At 43.7% G+C, this 16,968-nt stretch overlaps 2 protein-coding genes across 2 annotated transcripts in view; one reads left to right on the top strand and one right to left on the bottom strand.

The window, feature by feature from the left end:
- Window positions 1–3,490: 3,490 nt before the first annotated feature.
- Window positions 3,491–7,178, top strand: ilf2 (interleukin enhancer binding factor 2). Its single transcript, XM_077008692.1, has 14 exons — window positions 3,491–3,627; window positions 3,901–3,960; window positions 4,430–4,472; window positions 4,703–4,807; window positions 4,902–4,979; window positions 5,065–5,167; window positions 5,271–5,336; window positions 5,421–5,537; window positions 5,624–5,702; window positions 5,975–6,062; window positions 6,245–6,306; window positions 6,424–6,538; window positions 6,641–6,731; window positions 6,851–7,178. Exons 1-14 carry the CDS (start codon window positions 3,623–3,625, stop codon window positions 7,000–7,002), a joined length of 1,164 nt encoding a protein of 387 aa, XP_076864807.1. The 5' UTR covers window positions 3,491–3,622; the 3' UTR covers window positions 7,003–7,178.
- A 1,342-nt stretch (window positions 7,179–8,520) lies between these two features.
- The window catches only part of dlgap3 (discs, large (Drosophila) homolog-associated protein 3), a 120,578-nt gene continuing 112,130 nt past the window's right edge, over window positions 8,521–16,968 (bottom strand). The window contains exons 7-13 of the mRNA XM_077008695.1: window positions 16,957–16,968; window positions 15,456–15,964; window positions 15,078–15,172; window positions 13,722–14,194; window positions 13,544–13,635; window positions 13,202–13,348; window positions 8,521–12,735 (exon numbers count right to left, since the gene is read on the bottom strand). The exon at window positions 16,957–16,968 is cut by the window's right edge and continues 196 nt beyond it. Of these exons, the coding sequence (XP_076864810.1) occupies window positions 12,433–12,735; window positions 13,202–13,348; window positions 13,544–13,635; window positions 13,722–14,194; window positions 15,078–15,172; window positions 15,456–15,964; window positions 16,957–16,968 (1,631 nt within the window). The 3' untranslated portion in view covers window positions 8,521–12,432. The remainder of the gene's footprint in view (window positions 12,736–13,201; window positions 13,349–13,543; window positions 13,636–13,721; window positions 14,195–15,077; window positions 15,173–15,455; window positions 15,965–16,956) is intronic.

Consider the following 16,968-nt stretch of genomic DNA (forward strand, 5'->3'; position numbering starts at 1 on the left):
CATGTTTATAGTACATTTGGGCACACTGAGAACCTGAGGGGGGAGAATGCACAGTAGACGGCTTTCGTCTCACATGTGTATTCCTCCTAATATGGACCTTTCCTGTTTTAGCAGAACACAGAAAGAGCTGATGGTCAACAGAGGGATGACAAACATAACACAGTACTTTCTGTCTCTACACATTCTCATGACGCCGGTTACACACAAACAAGGACATGATTACAAATGAATCACTGAACCAGATCACTGATCAACCTTATTCCATTTTTCTGCTAATGTACTAAATCATACTGTTCTTATGTGATCTTAAATGACATTAGCAAATTTCCCTCACAAGTGTCGTATTGAACAGGTTTGGGATGGAAAATTCCAACCCATTCTCATATCTTGATGTCACAACAACGTTGATGACATCACATTCACAATTTTTACTGCATTCAGCATAACCCGGTCATAAAATGAAAGAATGATGATTTTATATCAAGCGGTTCAAAAGTGATGAGCAATTTTATTTGTTTATTATAGCCCCCCCACCCCACCCCCAGTAACTGATTGCTGTAACATTTCATATGGTTTTGTAATAATTGTTGATGCTAAGCCTTTCAGATGCCTAGTGAAATATTGCAATCTAAAGGTAACCATCTAGTCTGCAGTCTAATGGTGGCCATCATTCTGAATTATTGAGTTATCCTATTCCACAGAAGCAGCATGCAAAATTGATCTCACCTGCGGTTACTGAGAGACAATTATAATGTTAAAATGCCTCCCTACCTGAAGGTCATGTTGCTAATGCTTCACTTTCTTTTTGGACGTTTCACAGTCAACTTCTGTCCTGTATCTTATGAGTGTGCTACACCAGATGTTGCATGAGCCACAGCTATAAAGATAATTTTTGGCTGCTGCCATGTGATCGGGCAGAGTTACCTGATTCATGGGTAAAATCAGGGGAAATATAAAAACAAAATAAAATCATTAAAAAGTTGAAAAATTCATTGGGGTGATGTTTCTTTTGTCTCTAGTGAGACCTCCAGCAGCTGAACAAATAGGAAAACCAGTTAAGGACACAATTATATCAACCCTGCTAATAATGGGTGTCTGTCATGGGTTTATTTTGACCAGGAATTTCACATTTCGTTGCACATTATAATGAATATTTCAGAGAGAATGATAATTATGTAATTGCATTGATACCCCTAAAACTGAGATCAGCATCCATTAGAACATATAGGTTTTTAACCTACATGAAGCATACTTTTTCATTTAAAGGTAGATTTGACGTGTCTTATTTTAGGGCTTCAAATTTCACTTGTAAAAGAACCTGAAAATATGAGTCATCTAATTTCCACAGATGATCACTTTAAGTACCGTTAGCTGGACTAAAACAGATTTCAGATTTCTCCTCTGCAATATACAGAGAATATGACCCTTCCTTTCACAGGAAGCTACTCAAGTGCTTGTGCAGTCTCTAGTAATCTCTAAGCTGGACTACTGCAATTCCCTACTTGCAGGTCTTCCTCTACGGGTCATCAGACCTCTACAACTAATTCAGAATGCTGCAGCACTACTGGTCTTCAATCTCCCCAAGTTCTCACATGTGACTCCTCTGCTATGCTTTCTTCACTGGCTTCGAGTAGTGGCACACATCAGATATAAAACCTTGATGCTTGCTTACAAAGCCAAAAATGGACTGGCCCCTCCCTACATGATGTCCTTGGTAAAAAGGCAATCTGTACAGCGAACACTCAGAACCTCAAGCTTGGCTCGACTCAAAACTCCATGCTTAAAGTCTCATGGAACACAAAGCTCCAGACTATTCTCCGTCCTGGCTCCAAGATGGTGGAACGATCTTCCATTAGCTGCTATGACTGCAGAGTATATTGCTATCTTCAAGTGTAGACTGAAGACTCACCTGTTTGTTGAGTTCTTACCAGAGCACTAATTCGGCTGATACCACTTGCCGTTGTTCTTAAATTGTATGTCTGTCTATGGTTATTTGTGCTTCTTGGCAAACGTCTAACTTGCAAAACACTAGGTAATGACATTGACTCCTGTAGTTTAGTAGTAGTCTGACTCAATGGTATCTTAAATTCTGGCCTATCTGTACTATTACCTAGGATGAATTCTGTTATCAGATGCAAAGCACTTTGTAAGTCGCTCTGGATAAGAGTGTCTGCTAAATGCTGTAAATGTAAATGTTAATGTAAAACGCTTAAACATGTAGCATGCTACCCTTGCCACAAGTCAGTTTTTGAAATATCTGCCTTGCCCTAGCCATTAGGAAGTGCTATTATTGTGAAATGTAAGTGGAGCAGTAACAGCTCATCCACAAAGCACTGCAGCATGCAGTATCACAGACCAGGGATGCCAGCTGTTACATCACCCACCAAACAGCTTCTGGAAACAATATCGGCACAAGAGCCATGGGCATGAAGTTTTCAATGCATACCAGCAGCACACAAGCCAAAATCACTATGTGCAATGAAAAATATTCATCACTAACTCAGTGCCAGGTATGGAAAAGAGAGTATTTACATATTTCCATACTCTCCATAATGCACTCTTTAGCCCTTTTGTGTGTCAATTGTTTTTTCCAAGAAGACTTTCCATCTTAATTGAAAACTAATATAATAAACATTAATAATTGGAATGGCATCATTACTAAGTACATATTAATTGGAAAGCAAACTACATTTGTGCATAAACAAACAGTTACTTTGGCACACTTCACACCCCATCATTTAAATATATTTGAATAATGAGTGTCATGTTACACCCTCTCTTTCCATACCTGGCCCTCCTTAGATTCTATACATCCTCACAATAATCATGCTAATCCAAATACACTCACTCCCTTAAGTTATATCTGGTCTTTATGGGATGATAAAGTAATAAAGTAAGTCCATTAAAGTTAAAAGAAAGCAATTAATCAAGTAAACTAGCATATAAAGACAAATTTTACCTTGACGGATAGAGGGGGTTTTGGCCTGCTATGTTAAAGCATATTCTATACATTTACGCATCAATCTGCAAAACATAGGGGCAGTCTGGTGGTTAGGGAACCGGTCTTGGGCCCGGAGGGTTGTGGGTTTGATTCCCAGACCTGAGGCCATGACTGAGGTGCCCTTGAGCAAGACACCTAACCCCAACTGCTCCCTGGATGCCAGGCTAGGGCTGCCCACCGCTCTGGACACGTGTGCACCACAGCCCCCTAGTAATCACTAGTGTGTGTGTTCTAACTGCACAGATGGGTAAATGTGGAGGACCAATTTCGATTGTGGTGAAAAATCACAATTGACAAAATATGTCACACACACATTACATTCATGTGAATAAGATGTTTGTAGTGATTCGTTATTAGTAGACGCTATGCGTATGTAGCATTAATTGACTGTTTCAAAGTCTTATCCGTTGTATGTATTTTAGTGTACATTTAGTCGTTGGTTTAGAACTTTTATTTTGAAAATGGCGCTTCCGGTTGTCGCTGTGGAAGATCCTCCGCTGTTTTTCGCCGTGACTAGCTCACTATCTCCCTGCAGGAACTCCGACACGGACCGGTACATCAGCCGGTGGCTTTTTGTTCGTTAGTTCGTTCTTTTGTTAATCTGCCAAAACGTCTTACGCAATGAGGTACAGATTAAATTTCACATTTTTTGTGCTATTTTTATCGCATTCCAATTAAAACTATTGTATATCGCTAACGTACTGAATTTGCATGGCACAGTTAGCTAGCTATTGAGGTCTGATTTGCTAGTCGGCTAACGCTAATAGTGAATGAATGAAACCCGCTCCAGTGTTTAATCTCGAGTGAAGTTACAGACTGGGCTGTTTATGTGTGTTAAATACGGTTTCTGTGTGTTTGTGAGAGTGTTTTCACCGTGTTGTGGTTTCTCTCCACCCCAGAGGCGAGCGGGGACGGGGCCGTGGGGGCCGGTTCGGCTCCCGTGGAGGACTCGTCCAAGGGTAACACACGTCTGTTATTTAGTGTGTGTCGGTGACCACACACGTCTGTTATTAGTGTGTGTCGGTGACCACACACGTCTGTTATTAGTGTGTGTCGGTGACCACACACGTCTGTTATTAGTGTGTGTCTGTGATCCGTGTGGTCGCTCACACACGTCTGTTATTAGTGTGTGTGTCTGTGATCCGTGTGGTCGCTCACACACGTCTGTTATTAGTGTGTGTCGGTGTTATTAGTGTGTAGTCGCTCACACACGTCTGTTATTAGTGTGTGTCGGTGTTATTAGTGTGTAGTCGCTCACACACGTCTGTTATTAGTGTGTGTCGGTGTTATTATTGTGTAGTCGTTCACACACGTCTGTTATTAGTGTGTGTCTGTGTTATTAGTGTGTAGTCGCTCACACACACATAGTGCGATTTAAGTGTGTGGTCAAAGCCTCTGTTGTTGATTATGCCTTTTCCTAAATTGCAGGTATCGACCCTTTGTGCCTCACATACCCTTTGACTTTTACGTTGTAAGTGTATTTTCCTTTGTGTTCCTCAGCTTTACAATTTGACTGTTGTAAAAAATAAAATAAAAAAGGAAAGAACAACAATAAAAGTTTATGGATTATTAACACAGAGTTCCTGGGTTTTCTTAAGTCAAGCCCATTAACTACAGTGAGACTGAAATTTCAAAATGTCAATTGACCCGTATACATAGACTAACATGGACCTCCTGCATTTGTTCTAAACTATGTTCTAGTGTGAGATGGCCTTTCCACGGGTGAAGCCAGCGCCTGACGAGACTGCGTTTAGTGAGGCTCTGCTTAAGCGAAACCAAGACCTTAGTCCCACTCCTGCTGAGCAGGTACCCGTTTGCTGCATCACCACCTCCACCCAGTTTTGACACTGTTCATTTACACTATCCAAACTAATTATTCTTGCTTCTGTTTGTTTTGCAGTCATCCATTTTGTCCTTGGTAACCAAGATCAACAATGTTATTGATAATTTAATTGTAGCTCCTGGAAACTTTGAAGTGGTAAGTTAAGTAGACCAGTGTATCTGTTTGAGAAGCAGTATGCTAACGTCGGACAGCCATTCATGATGTATCAATACTTTCATAGCAAATTGAAGAAGTACGACAAGTGGGCTCATACAAAAAGGGAACGATGACTACAGGACACAATGTGGCCGACCTTGTTGTTATCTTGAAGATTCTTCCCACTTGTAAGTTGTTTAATAATCTTTAAGCTTTTGTTCAGAGGAGAATGTTCCTCTTTTGGCCCTGAGCAAGTACGTCTGGTCTAACGGACCCTTTTGTCTGCTGCAGTGGAGGCGGTCGCAGCGTTGGGAAATAAAGTAGTGGAAACACTGCGCACTCAGGACCCAGCTGAGGGTGAGAAGCCTCCAGAGATGATGTGAATGGTAACCTCCCCTCCCTCGGGAGAGCACACTTTTATTGGTTCCGGTTCTATTTCAGTGCTGTCCATGCTGACTAACGAGACCGGCTTTGAGATCAGCTCGGCCGACGCCACCGTGAAGATCCTCATCACCACGGTCCCTCCCAATCTGCGCAAGCTGGACCCAGAGCTTCACCGTATGGGCCCGATCCTTGTGTATTCACGCCTGTGTATGTACCGTCGTGCTGCCCAGAGTTTGACCTGGTCCTCTTTTCCTTTCAAGTGGACATCAAGGTGCTGCAGAGTGCTCTGGCTGCTATCCGCCACGCCCGCTGGTTTGAGGAGAACGCGTCTCAGTCGACGTAAGGACCCACCGTCTCTCCTCGTGCTGCCCAGCAATGCCTCTCCTCCACCTCCGTTGCATTTAATCCAGTCAAATATACCAAAGTCTGTTGGCTTCTTACACTCTGCCTCTGTCTTCAAAGCAATTATCAAGGCGAGGCTTCACACAGTCGCTCCATCAGAAACGTCGGTCCTACCAAATGATTGTTTTTCTGTCAGTGTTGGTTGCCTTGGTGTTGAAATGACATGGGGAATGTTTCTGTAAATCATGGTGCCGTGTTGTGACGTCTAGGGTGAAGGTTCTGATTCGCTTGCTGAAGGACCTGCGTGTGCGTTTTCCTGGCTTTGAGCCTCTCACGCCCTGGATTTTGGATCTCCTGGTTAGTCCTGTCATTGACAGTCATGCTCTTTCTTTACAACATAATTGATGTTTTATTTGAGATATAAAGAGAAAAATGGCATGTGGACGTCTGTCTGGTTTCAGTTAATATCTGAATTCAGTTTAGCGTTTAGCACAAATGAGCACTAGCCGTGACTGACTTTACTGTTATTGTTTTGTTAGGGACACTCAGCTGTTATGAATAACCCCTCCAGACAGCCCCTGTCACTTAACACAGCCTACAGGTAAACCAGCAGATCCTCTTTTTATGTATATATAGCATTTATGTAAACAGTTTGTCCAGTCATATTTGACATGCTCTCTCTCCCTGTGTCTGCTCGTGTGCCTTTGCTTGTGTGCAGACGCTGTCTCCAGATGTTAGCAGCTGGGCTCTTTCTGCCTGGTTCTGTGGGGATCACTGACCCATGTGAGAGTGGAAACTTCCGTGTGCACACTGTAATGACACTGGAGCAGCAGGTATTGTCACACAGGTCGTAACATTTGGAGGAAAAGAAAAAAAACACACACACATTGTTCTGAGACTGCTGAACTGGTTGATCCGACTATTTGCATCTGCAGGACATGGTGTGCTTTACAGCCCAGACTTTGGTAAGAGTTCTTTCACATGGTGGCTACAGGAAGATCTTGGGCCTGGAAGGCGATGCTAGTTGTGAGTTTCTGTCTGTTAAGGACGTAATTTACTTGTCTGTGTTCATCCCTCAAACATCATCCTTTCTTCTCTGATTATTCCTAATTTGTCTTCTAAGTGACTGTCATGGTTGTGTGCAGACCTGGCGTCAGAGATGTCCACGTGGGATGGAGTGATTGTCACTCCGTCTGAGAAGGCCTACGAGAAACCGCCGGAGCGCAAGGAAGAGGAGGATGAGGCACTGGAGGAGGGAGGAGAGGGAGAGGATGAAAGCATGGAGACGCAGGAGTGATGCAGCTCAGGGGGGTCGTGAACTATGCCGGACCTCTGCCGTGTAGGATGTCCACTTTGATTTTTGTTTGTTGAAATGAAATTGAAAGAAGAAAAAAAACTCCCAATGAAGGGAGTCACTGCCATTAGTAGGGTGGTGGGTGGAGCTTGGTTAAAAATGTTGTTCAGAATACCCCCCCCCCCCCCCCCCCCCCCCCCTCCCCCCTTCTCTGAATGTAGTCTATGGCAGTAGACAACCACAGTAAGGACCAGAAGGCCATAGCTGCATGTCTCTTACTTCTGCCTTGACCAGTGGCTTTGGCCAGAGAAGGCAGAGAAGTTCAGATTTTGTTTTACTTTTACTTGTTTCATGGTTTGTTTTATTTCTACTTTGTATCAGAAACTTCTAAATTAAATTTTTTATTTCCTTTTAGACAAGTCTGGTCATCCGTTTTTTTACCATGGTGTTATCATATTATATAATTACGGTTACATGCCAGAAAAATGTTTGCTCCTGTAAAATATGACAGACACACAGAACCAACAGGGCACCCAAGTGATTTAACTCGCTAAAATAGCTTTATAATCATTTAAAAAAATGTCTACAACCATTGACAGTGTTACATTCTGTGTTAGGTCGACCACATCACAGTGTGCCTCTGCTCTTGATTTAGCTCTAGCAGACATTTAGCTTTACATGTCTATGGCAAGAGAACAATGATTAAGTGAAACTAAAACACAGTAGATGAACTCATTAGCTGGCAAATGTCCTTTGCGATTAGCTGCAACTCTTTCTTATATCACATTGGAGTGGGTACTTCAAATTCCATGTAGTTATGAAAAAAAATGGTAAGCTATTGCTCTTTCATCTGGCCGGTAAAAAGATTAAATAAAAACGTACAAAATTAAAAGGACACTAGTTACAGCATGGCACCGTATTACACTTCCAGTGATTAAAAACAATGTAATAATTATGTTTAGGTGATGAGGTCAAATGCAGTGCATTCTTGCTATTATATGTAATTACTCCTTAAATAAACTGATCAGAAGCTAAAGATGTAGATTTTGCTACATAACAAAAAATGCCAGAATGCCCACATTTTTTTTAAGTGGAAACAAAAAAACCCCCACACACTCCATGGCCTTCCTCTGTACAGTGTCTTTGTACCTGCAGGCACAAAGAGTTTTCCAATAACAATGGGCAAACAGAGGCCCCTCCATCCACATCTTACATGCAGCAGCCCTGGGCTTGCGGAATAGGTTTTACTAAAACTTGAAACGTTTTCCCCCTTCTACTTTAGCAGCAGTAAAAAGTCACCTAAATAGGGTAGTTCTCTATACATTATAAACACGCATTTGAGAATACAGGTTTCCCATATTGAGAATTAAAGAACATTTTCCTTATAATATATCAATAGTCATGTTAACAATCCATATAATATTAATAACAATAACTTCCATTGCAACAGATATATTTACTGTACATAAACGGGAGAATGAGAAGGTATAATTAATTACACAGTAATTGCTCAGAAGTCTATGACCCATGTAATTTCCAGTGATTTATTATGGAGCGCAAAAAGTCTACATCACAGTGCCTTGCACAAGCTACAAGCTCCTCTGTGCTACCAGGATATAATTATAACCCACACTATCTAACTCTGGTTACGGCAAGTACAGTGGCTACATCCTGTTTTTGCACTAGAAACCCCAGCAAATGCTATAGAAGACCAACATTGTGACAGAGATCTTGCTGTCTGTGTGTAGCTCAAGGCATATTGCACAGTTGGAAAAAGTGCCATTTTTATCTTAGTGTTCCATGTACCCTGACAGTGTATCATAAAATGTCTGGGTCATGTTTCAGAAGGGAGACTGAGGCAAAGATGTACACAGAATGACAGAACAGCAGTCTGTGTGTGTGTGTGTGTGTGTGTTTTCTTGAATGTTCAGTTGTGTATTCATGGATTCTGGGACACGGCTTGTAGAAGCAGGTACTCTGTTGGTAGGCATCATTGTTCACTGTGACGATCTAGAGAGTTCCTCTGTTGTCTGAACAGTTAATGAGTCCATCACAAAATTCAAACATTTGACCCTTTAAAAAGTCAAAATTGAAAACGGTCAATTCAGCTCCTGCAAAATCGGACAAAACGAAATATTCCGAATGTTCGTTTGGAAAATGTTAAAATTAGGATAAAAGTGTCTTTGTTTGTTTGTTTATAAGCAGACAACCAGAAATGTAGAGTCCAGTACATTAAATGGACGGAAGTCCTTCACAGTGGAAGAGGGAGTAGTCTGTTGTGCTTCTGTGTTCTGACATACTGAGTCAGATATTAGATGCCATTCTGGCATTCATTAATATTAAATGCAACTCCTTTGCAACTTGAATGCAGATAAAGTCCAGCAGTTGTAAAATAATACAAATGCAATACATAGTACATAAACACCACCATCCCGTAGCCAGAGGACAGAAGAAAAAAAAAAAAACAGGTGAAGAAAAGTGACGTAATGGCCGACTGCATATATGTGGGTAAAATGCACAGTTTGAGGGATAGAAAATAAAGTTATAAATGGATGTAATAAAAAGCATGCAAATTACATTACAGATTTGGGTAGTTATTGGCTGAAGAGAGTATCCAATAAAGTAATATAAATTGGATTATCGGAACAATACATATTCCATACGTATAACATACATTATGTTGAATATAATACTGTATTCAGCTGAGAAAGCCACACATAGTGCTGGTTAGGCACATGTAGTCGATACCAGAGAACAATGATTCTTGATTGACTCCAGTTTGTCCTCCTTCCTTAAAGCCCCACACAGAGAGCCTGTCTTGTCAGGTCTGAGGTGGAGAGTCAGAGAAAACAGATCACAAAGGCTGGCGCTTTAAACAACTGGTTCGGTTTGACACGAGTGGCAATAGACTGCAAAGAAAATCGAGATATACAACATGGCAGTTCCCCTGTCCATCTCTTGGGTTTCCTTATACGTAGGTATAGTATAGTGATGATGATTTCACTTCTCTTGTATTTTCTTATTTGAATCAAAAATTTCATTTATAAAATATACATCTTCCTATAAAATATTCTTCCTATTCACAGTTGTACTGTGAAAAACAAACAAGCCAAACAAAACAAGGAAAACAAATCCCATCTAGTTTAAATGAGAAACATCGTCACATAAATCAAATCATCTGAAGGCATACAAGCAGGGATTTTGGCACCAGTGCTATAAAAAGGGCAATCACCTTCCATTTTTTCATTTACATCTGAAAACATATAAACCGCTATTTACCTTTTCATCCACCATCCCACACAAATAAATACGTAGTAGAATATTGAGCATACTTTAAAGGTTTAGAGCTATTAGCCATTTCCTTTAGTGTATGTGGACATGGTATATATTTAATAGATGAAAAAACCTCCATGATGACATTATTCTTCAACATCATATTCCTGTGACTAAGAAAATAAACATAATAATAATAATAATAATAATAATAATAATAATAATAATAATAATAATATTTATTTCATACAATACTTTTTCAATAGAGTGCATAAATCCTCTGGAATTGCCTGTATTTCTTCTTATAATATCTTGTGATAAATGTATTTTAAAATGTGTTTTTATATGAAATTCAGGCCATGACTCTGTACTCCCTGGACTCTATTAAACCACCAACCATACACCATCAAACACAACCCTTGCTGTACACTAATGGAGTCCACAGGTCCAATCAGTGAGGTCATATCAGAGTGTGAGTTGGACATGCCTTGCTCTGTAAACAGGTTGCACAAAGGTTGGCTACAAAAGCATGTCATAAGTTCAGAATGTACATTAGTCCCTCCAGGATGGCTTGAGAACCAATGGACACTTATCACACTGTTGGTCATAGGAGGGTCTGTTCTACTAACACCTCAGCACGAGCTCAGCATTCAGAGATGAAGAAAGATACCCTTACTAAAAGAGTGGGGTGCACAGAGATCCCTGAACCTCGATGCTCATGGAAAAAACCAGAAAAAAGCATAATTTCAAATTGGTATCAGGACATTTTACAAGAAAATTACAAAGAATAGATGAATCCACAGACATGGCCTGAGGTGTTCCTGTAACTAATTTCTGAAATATCCACAAACTGGATAGTTTTGTAAGGATGAAGAGTCTAACATACTCATAGCCATTCTGCAAATTCTGTTTAGACAAAGAAGGAAAGATTAGGTGAAGGATTTTGTTACCAGGTGGTAATTACCAGGTTTATCTACTCTTCTCAGCATGTGATCAATATTAACAAAAAGTCCAATAGCTTGTGTTATTATTAAGCAGATTATGATTATGTATTGGGGATCTATTGCAGATCAGACCACACAATTCTTATTAAATATTTATGATATTTATGCAGAAATCCAGGTAATTCCAATTGTTCACAAATATTTTTCTTGCAACTCAACCACAACATTTCACAGTTGACTCTTTCCTTTCTAATGCTAGAGAGGCTGGAATTTTTGGCTCTGTCAATCCATGACAGTGATACTGACTTCTCTCCCAAGAAGCTTTCACTGTTATTTACACGCGGACACTTGTGGTGGCTCAGTGGAGCGAGACAGGAGCTTCCCTCCCTTAACCATTACCTCTTAGCAGGATGGCGATGAAAGTGTCGGATTGTCTACTGCTGAACAATAACATTTCACGGTGGTCCAAACCTTAGCACAGTCTGCTGCTTGAGAGCCTAACACATTTTTTTCCCTGTCTCGTTCTGATAACCTGTCACTGCATCAATATTTAGAGAAATGTCAAGGTAAACCAAAAACAAACTGGACGTATTGACTGCAAGTATGTCCCTGTTGAGAATGACTAGGTGTGGAGGCTGGGTTATGTTGCTCATGTAGTTCTCTGTGAAAGAGATAAAGCCCAAATTCATACTGTTTGGCCTGAGTTTTAGGGATGCACTTATTTAACCTGGCCACAAGAGTGTGCTGTTGTTTCACAGTGAGAGGAACTACCATCACAACACCAGGAAAACTAAAATGCACAGTTAAAATATTAAGACTATATCAAAAGAGTCAGTCATTTATAACTAAATTCTAAGATCCTCTCACCGAGATAACTTTGCACCCGTTTTGTTCGGAGGCATTTATTGAAACAGTTCTAAGGTTGTGGGAAATACAAACCTTACCAGAGCAAAACCTCTATCTCACACCACTTGGTTGTGCTGGTGGGAGCCCTTTTGTTTCCTGTGAGGATTAGTACTGGTTCAACACAAGTGAGTGAGCATACATCCAGAAGGTTCCCAGACTTCCTCTCCTCCGTGTCATTCTCCGTGTGTTGTGAGTGAGTCACGTGGCTCTAAGCCTCCTCCCAGGCCACTGGTGCACGTGGGGTATATACGCAGGGGCCCGGAGGAGGCTGGCCTGTGTTGTGTGATGGACAGAAGCAGTGTGGGCTGAATCACAGTCTGGTCTGGGCCTCAGGGATGTAGATCTCGATGCTGTCCGCGCTCTCCGTGGCGGAGTTCTGGCGGAAGGAGGCGGTACGCTTAGGCCCCGCCTGGAGGAGCCTCCGGCACGCCTCCTGCCTCGGACGCTCGCCCAGGTCCAGCGACTTCTCCCGCACGGGCACGCCACGCCCACGGGACACCATTAGCATGCCGGCTCCGCCCAGCCCGGTCTCGCTTAGGCTCTCTGCACGCAGAGTCCCGCTTACGCCACCTGCTGGCTTCTTTGGTAAAGGAGGAGGGAGCTTCTTTTCATCCTGAGACGGACAGGGGTTGTGGTGGGTGGGGGGGGGTGTTGGAGCAGTGATGGATGTAGCATATTTGTATGCACAGAACAAAGGACATGACAAACACACACACGCACACACACAAACACACATATGCAAGACAAGGTCGTGAGAGTGTGGGCATTGGCATGAAGATGGATGGTGCCATATTATCGTGGGTGGACGAGAACATTTGAGATGGATAAAAATGACAAAGAAAAAAAAAGAGTAAAACAGTTATTCAGACAAAGATCAGACAGCAGTAGGATGGGTGGAGTGTTTCAGAACCAGAGGCTCGGCAGGGACCTATCGTGTCACAGCACTGCGTTACAGGTCCAGTCCCACTGCTACAGCTGCAGCGTAACTAGCGAGCTGTGTGGAGAGAGCAGACCCTCGGCATGCTGACGGCCTGGCTGTGGACTCCGGCCTGTGCTCACAGCCGCACCATTCTCCTCACCTTCTTCTCGGGCGGAAGCCTCCAGCCCGAGTCCTTTATCTGCTGAAGGTCCTGGAACTTGACCCGCACGTCCTCGATGGCGAGCTGCAGCAGGTCCCAGAAGCTGGCCAGGTCCTGAGAGCTGGGCTGGGGGTAAGCCGAGGGGTCCTGCGAGGGACGGAGAGCGGAAGTCAAAATCAGCGGACTGCCCTACATTTACAAGACCAGGGTTTCTCTTTTTCTTTGTCTTTTTTGAGGTCGCTACATATCGCACGTAGATTATAATGAAACTATAATGATGTTCATTAGTAGCTCCTGAGGGAGAAGAAGGAGGCGTGAGGAGAGGAGAAGCCCGCTGCTTACCACACTCTGCTGGCACATTCGGAAAAACTGCTGCACCTTCTGGGACATGAGTATCTGCGCACTGCCCACCGCCGCCCTGATCAGCTCCAGCACTGCGGAAGAGCAGAGAGGGAGTCACCACACAGCCAGCTCACCTCAGAGAGAAGTCAGCCGAGCCCTCGTACCCCCCCCGACTTACCCTCTTCCGGCAGCTCGTTCTCCTCCGCCTCCCTCTCCATGTTCTGGCACCACCCCTCCACCCGCTCCACCTCGGTCTGCAGCAGCCGGAGGAAGAACTCCCCGTCTCGGAGGCAGGGCGAGACTCGGCCCGAGTCCGGCAAGCTGCGGGGACCCTCGTGCCAGCCCACGGCCGCCCGCTCGGGGGTCAGGGGCGAACGGGCCCGCGTCGGGGCTCGTAGCTCGAGGGGGCAAGGGTCAGCGGAGTAGCCAGTGTGGTAGTCGTCGCGGTAGGCCCACTGACCCTGTGTGTGGACAGTGCGGTATTCCACCAGCTGCCCGGCGGACTCGGGCTCTGAGGAGTGGCGTTGGAAGGAGCAGCCAAACTGCAGGCCCTTGTCCTGGGTGGGCACGCTCAGGGTCCCAAAGCCCTCCATCTCCAAGTCTGCCTGGACACTTGCCGTCACACTGTTGGAACGTTTGAAACGTGCTCGCCTACAAAGGAAACACACTTTGCATTAGTCAGTAATTTCACATTTATGTACAATAATTTATTTCATAATCATGTTCAAGATAGAGTGTACTTGAACTATGGTCCTGAAGAGCTACTGAGCTGGGAGAGTTTAGTTCCAACATGAACATACGGCAATCTACTTAAACAAAGGTCTTCAATATCATCTAATTATTTGGGCCAGAACTAAAGTCTACAATGTGGTAGATCTCCGGGACTAGAGATGGACGTAAGATACATAAAACATTCTACAGCTTGGTTAGCATACACATGAATACACTGAAGATAACATCTTTAACAGACTGTATATAACAGACTGTTTCATTAGACTTTGCTTTACAATATTGTCACCAGACTAGCCAAATGCCATTCTGTTCATTAAAAGAAAAGCACAGCCCTAACTAGCAGTCTTCCTCCTTATAGCGTGACCTCTTGTGTGACGTTGACAAGGGTAACGATCTGGTCACATGATCCACATTATAATGAGCTCATCAGTCTGTAGCCTGGATGACTATGACATCTCTTCACACTCTGTGGCGTATTACGTCAGGCCTAATTATACCTTCTCACACTCTGTGCTCCCAACACATACACCTCCACTGTGAGCCTGTGCGAGAGTGTGTGTGTGCGCATGGATGTGTGTGTGTGTGTGTAAAAGCTCTTGCCTGACACCTCCTGCTCACACTGTGATTCACACTCCTCCCAACCCTGTTACCTTGTCAATCCAATCACATCTGATTAGAGTCACTTGTGAAGGCTGTGGTGGGGTGCGGAGGAGGGGGGGTGTGTGTGAAATAAATCCATAAAAAAATAAAGAGAAAAGTACAAAAAACAAAACAAACAAGATGGCAAGAGAAAAGCAGAAACCTTTTATCATCCTCAACTTGGACTCCGATGGAGTGAACCTCTCTCAGTGCTCTGCCCTCGGTGTCCGAGTCTGACAACGTCTCCGAGCTGTCCACCTACATTACACACACAGTGGACAACATACAGTATGTGGAACAGAACAAGACACTACTTCTTACAACACGGTGTATAACTGTACAGTACTGTAATAGAATGACATATATATATATATGTATATATATATATATATATATATATATATATATATATATATATATATATATATATATATATATATATATAGTGAGTGTCATTTAAATATGTCAGTGTTATAGGTCAGTAAATCAATAGTCAGTCAGTGTCCTGACAGTGTCTTGACAGCGTCGTGCTCCGACTCACCTGCACGGCGATGGAAGACCTCCACTTGCGGCCCTTGGCCTCCTGTCGGTGCTCCTCGGAGCTCTGGGCTGCCTTGCTCAGGGCAACACTGTTCTGGGGCAGGGAAGCAGACTTGCCCAGGCTGCCTGCCCCACGCTCTCTGGGCACCCTGGGTCCCTCCAAAAGGCTGTCGGCCGAAGTGCTGTGCTTGGGCCTGACGGGACCCAACCCCGACGGGTAGATGGCGTCCCGCAGGGCCCGGCCGTCCATGCTCTCTGCGGAGTTGCTGGCCTGACGGAAGCGTGCCGGGCCCGTTCCCGGGTAGTGGCCCCCTCTGGAGGTGCGCCCCACACTGCTCTCCGTCAGGTCTACGGAGTTGCTCTGCTGCCTGGGTCGGCCCAGCCCGGGCTGCCCGGTGCTTTGGAAGTAGGCGTCCTGCGTGGACTCAGTGCTGCTCTGGGCCGTCACAGAGATCATGGGCTTGGACATGCGTGGAGGGAGGGGTGGTGGACCTTTCCTATATGGGAAGACTAGGAGAATATTATAGACGTTAGCCCACTTATACATACAGTTACCTGGGTTTGTGTAGAAATGTAGTATTTGTAGTATGTAGGTGTAGAGTTAGAGTTCATGACTCATGCTTTGGCCATGCATAGATTGTGTCAATGATCAGCAAGTTTTTCATCAGGTGTTGATTTTTGATTATAAAACCATCTGAAACCAAAAAGACCAACTGGAAATGCAGGTTTTACTCAATATTAGAACTAAAATTTATTGCAAGATTTTGGACACAAACACAAGGCCCGGTGAGTGTTTTCCAAAGGTCTGTAATTCTATTATTAAACTCAGGCTTTATAGACATCCTTTTTTCTTTCTTTTGTGTGCGTGTGTGTCTAGGGTGTATGGATGCATTTGACACTTCACAGAGGACTGAGTAAATCTCTAGTGAGATTTTCTGCTTTAAACTGGTGTAGGGCAGCAGAAAGAGAAACACACACATGCATGACAGCTGTCCTCTCTCACACACAGAAAAGAAACAGACAGAGAGAGGGAGAGGGAGAGAGACATTAACAGAGGAAAAGGGAGAGAAAGAGAGAGTAACAGATAGAGAGGTAGAGAGAATAAGAGAGAGTGAGAGAGATGGAGATAGTGAGAGAGAGTAAGATAGACAGTGAGAGAATGACAGAGAGAGTGAGAGAGAGAGAGAGAGAGAGAGTGAGAGAGAGAGAGAGAGAGAGAGAGAGAGAGAGAGAGAGAGAGAGAGAGGGAGGGAGAGAGAGAGAGAGAGAGAGAGGGAGAGAGAGAGAGAGAGAGAGAGAGAGAGAGAGAGAGAGAGAGAGAGAGAGATCTAAAGCTCTGAGCTGAGACATGTTCCCTCAACAGTGCCTGGGTGGCAGACTCAAAAACTCATTAACATACTCCAGTAATCCCAGTTCCTATGCAGAGACGGGAAGAAAGCAGAAAGCCGTCACGCCCATTACACTCCCACACCCGCCGCCATGCTTGCCCAACCACGGCTCACCTGCTCCGCCCT

The sequence above is a fragment of the Brachyhypopomus gauderio genome, chromosome 6 (assembly GCF_052324685.1).
Source record: "Brachyhypopomus gauderio isolate BG-103 chromosome 6, BGAUD_0.2, whole genome shotgun sequence".
Taxonomy (NCBI): domain Eukaryota; kingdom Metazoa; phylum Chordata; class Actinopteri; order Gymnotiformes; family Hypopomidae; genus Brachyhypopomus; species Brachyhypopomus gauderio.

Bases quoted from the DNA above. Each gene is read 5' to 3' on its own strand.
- ilf2 (XM_077008692.1), top strand. The intron at 4,473-4,702 runs GTAAGTGTATTT...ACTATGTTCTAG, and splicing joins TACCCTTTGACTTTTACGTT to TGTGAGATGGCCTTTCCACG. The intron at 5,703-5,974 runs GTAAGGACCCAC...TGTGACGTCTAG, and splicing joins GAGAACGCGTCTCAGTCGAC to GGTGAAGGTTCTGATTCGCT.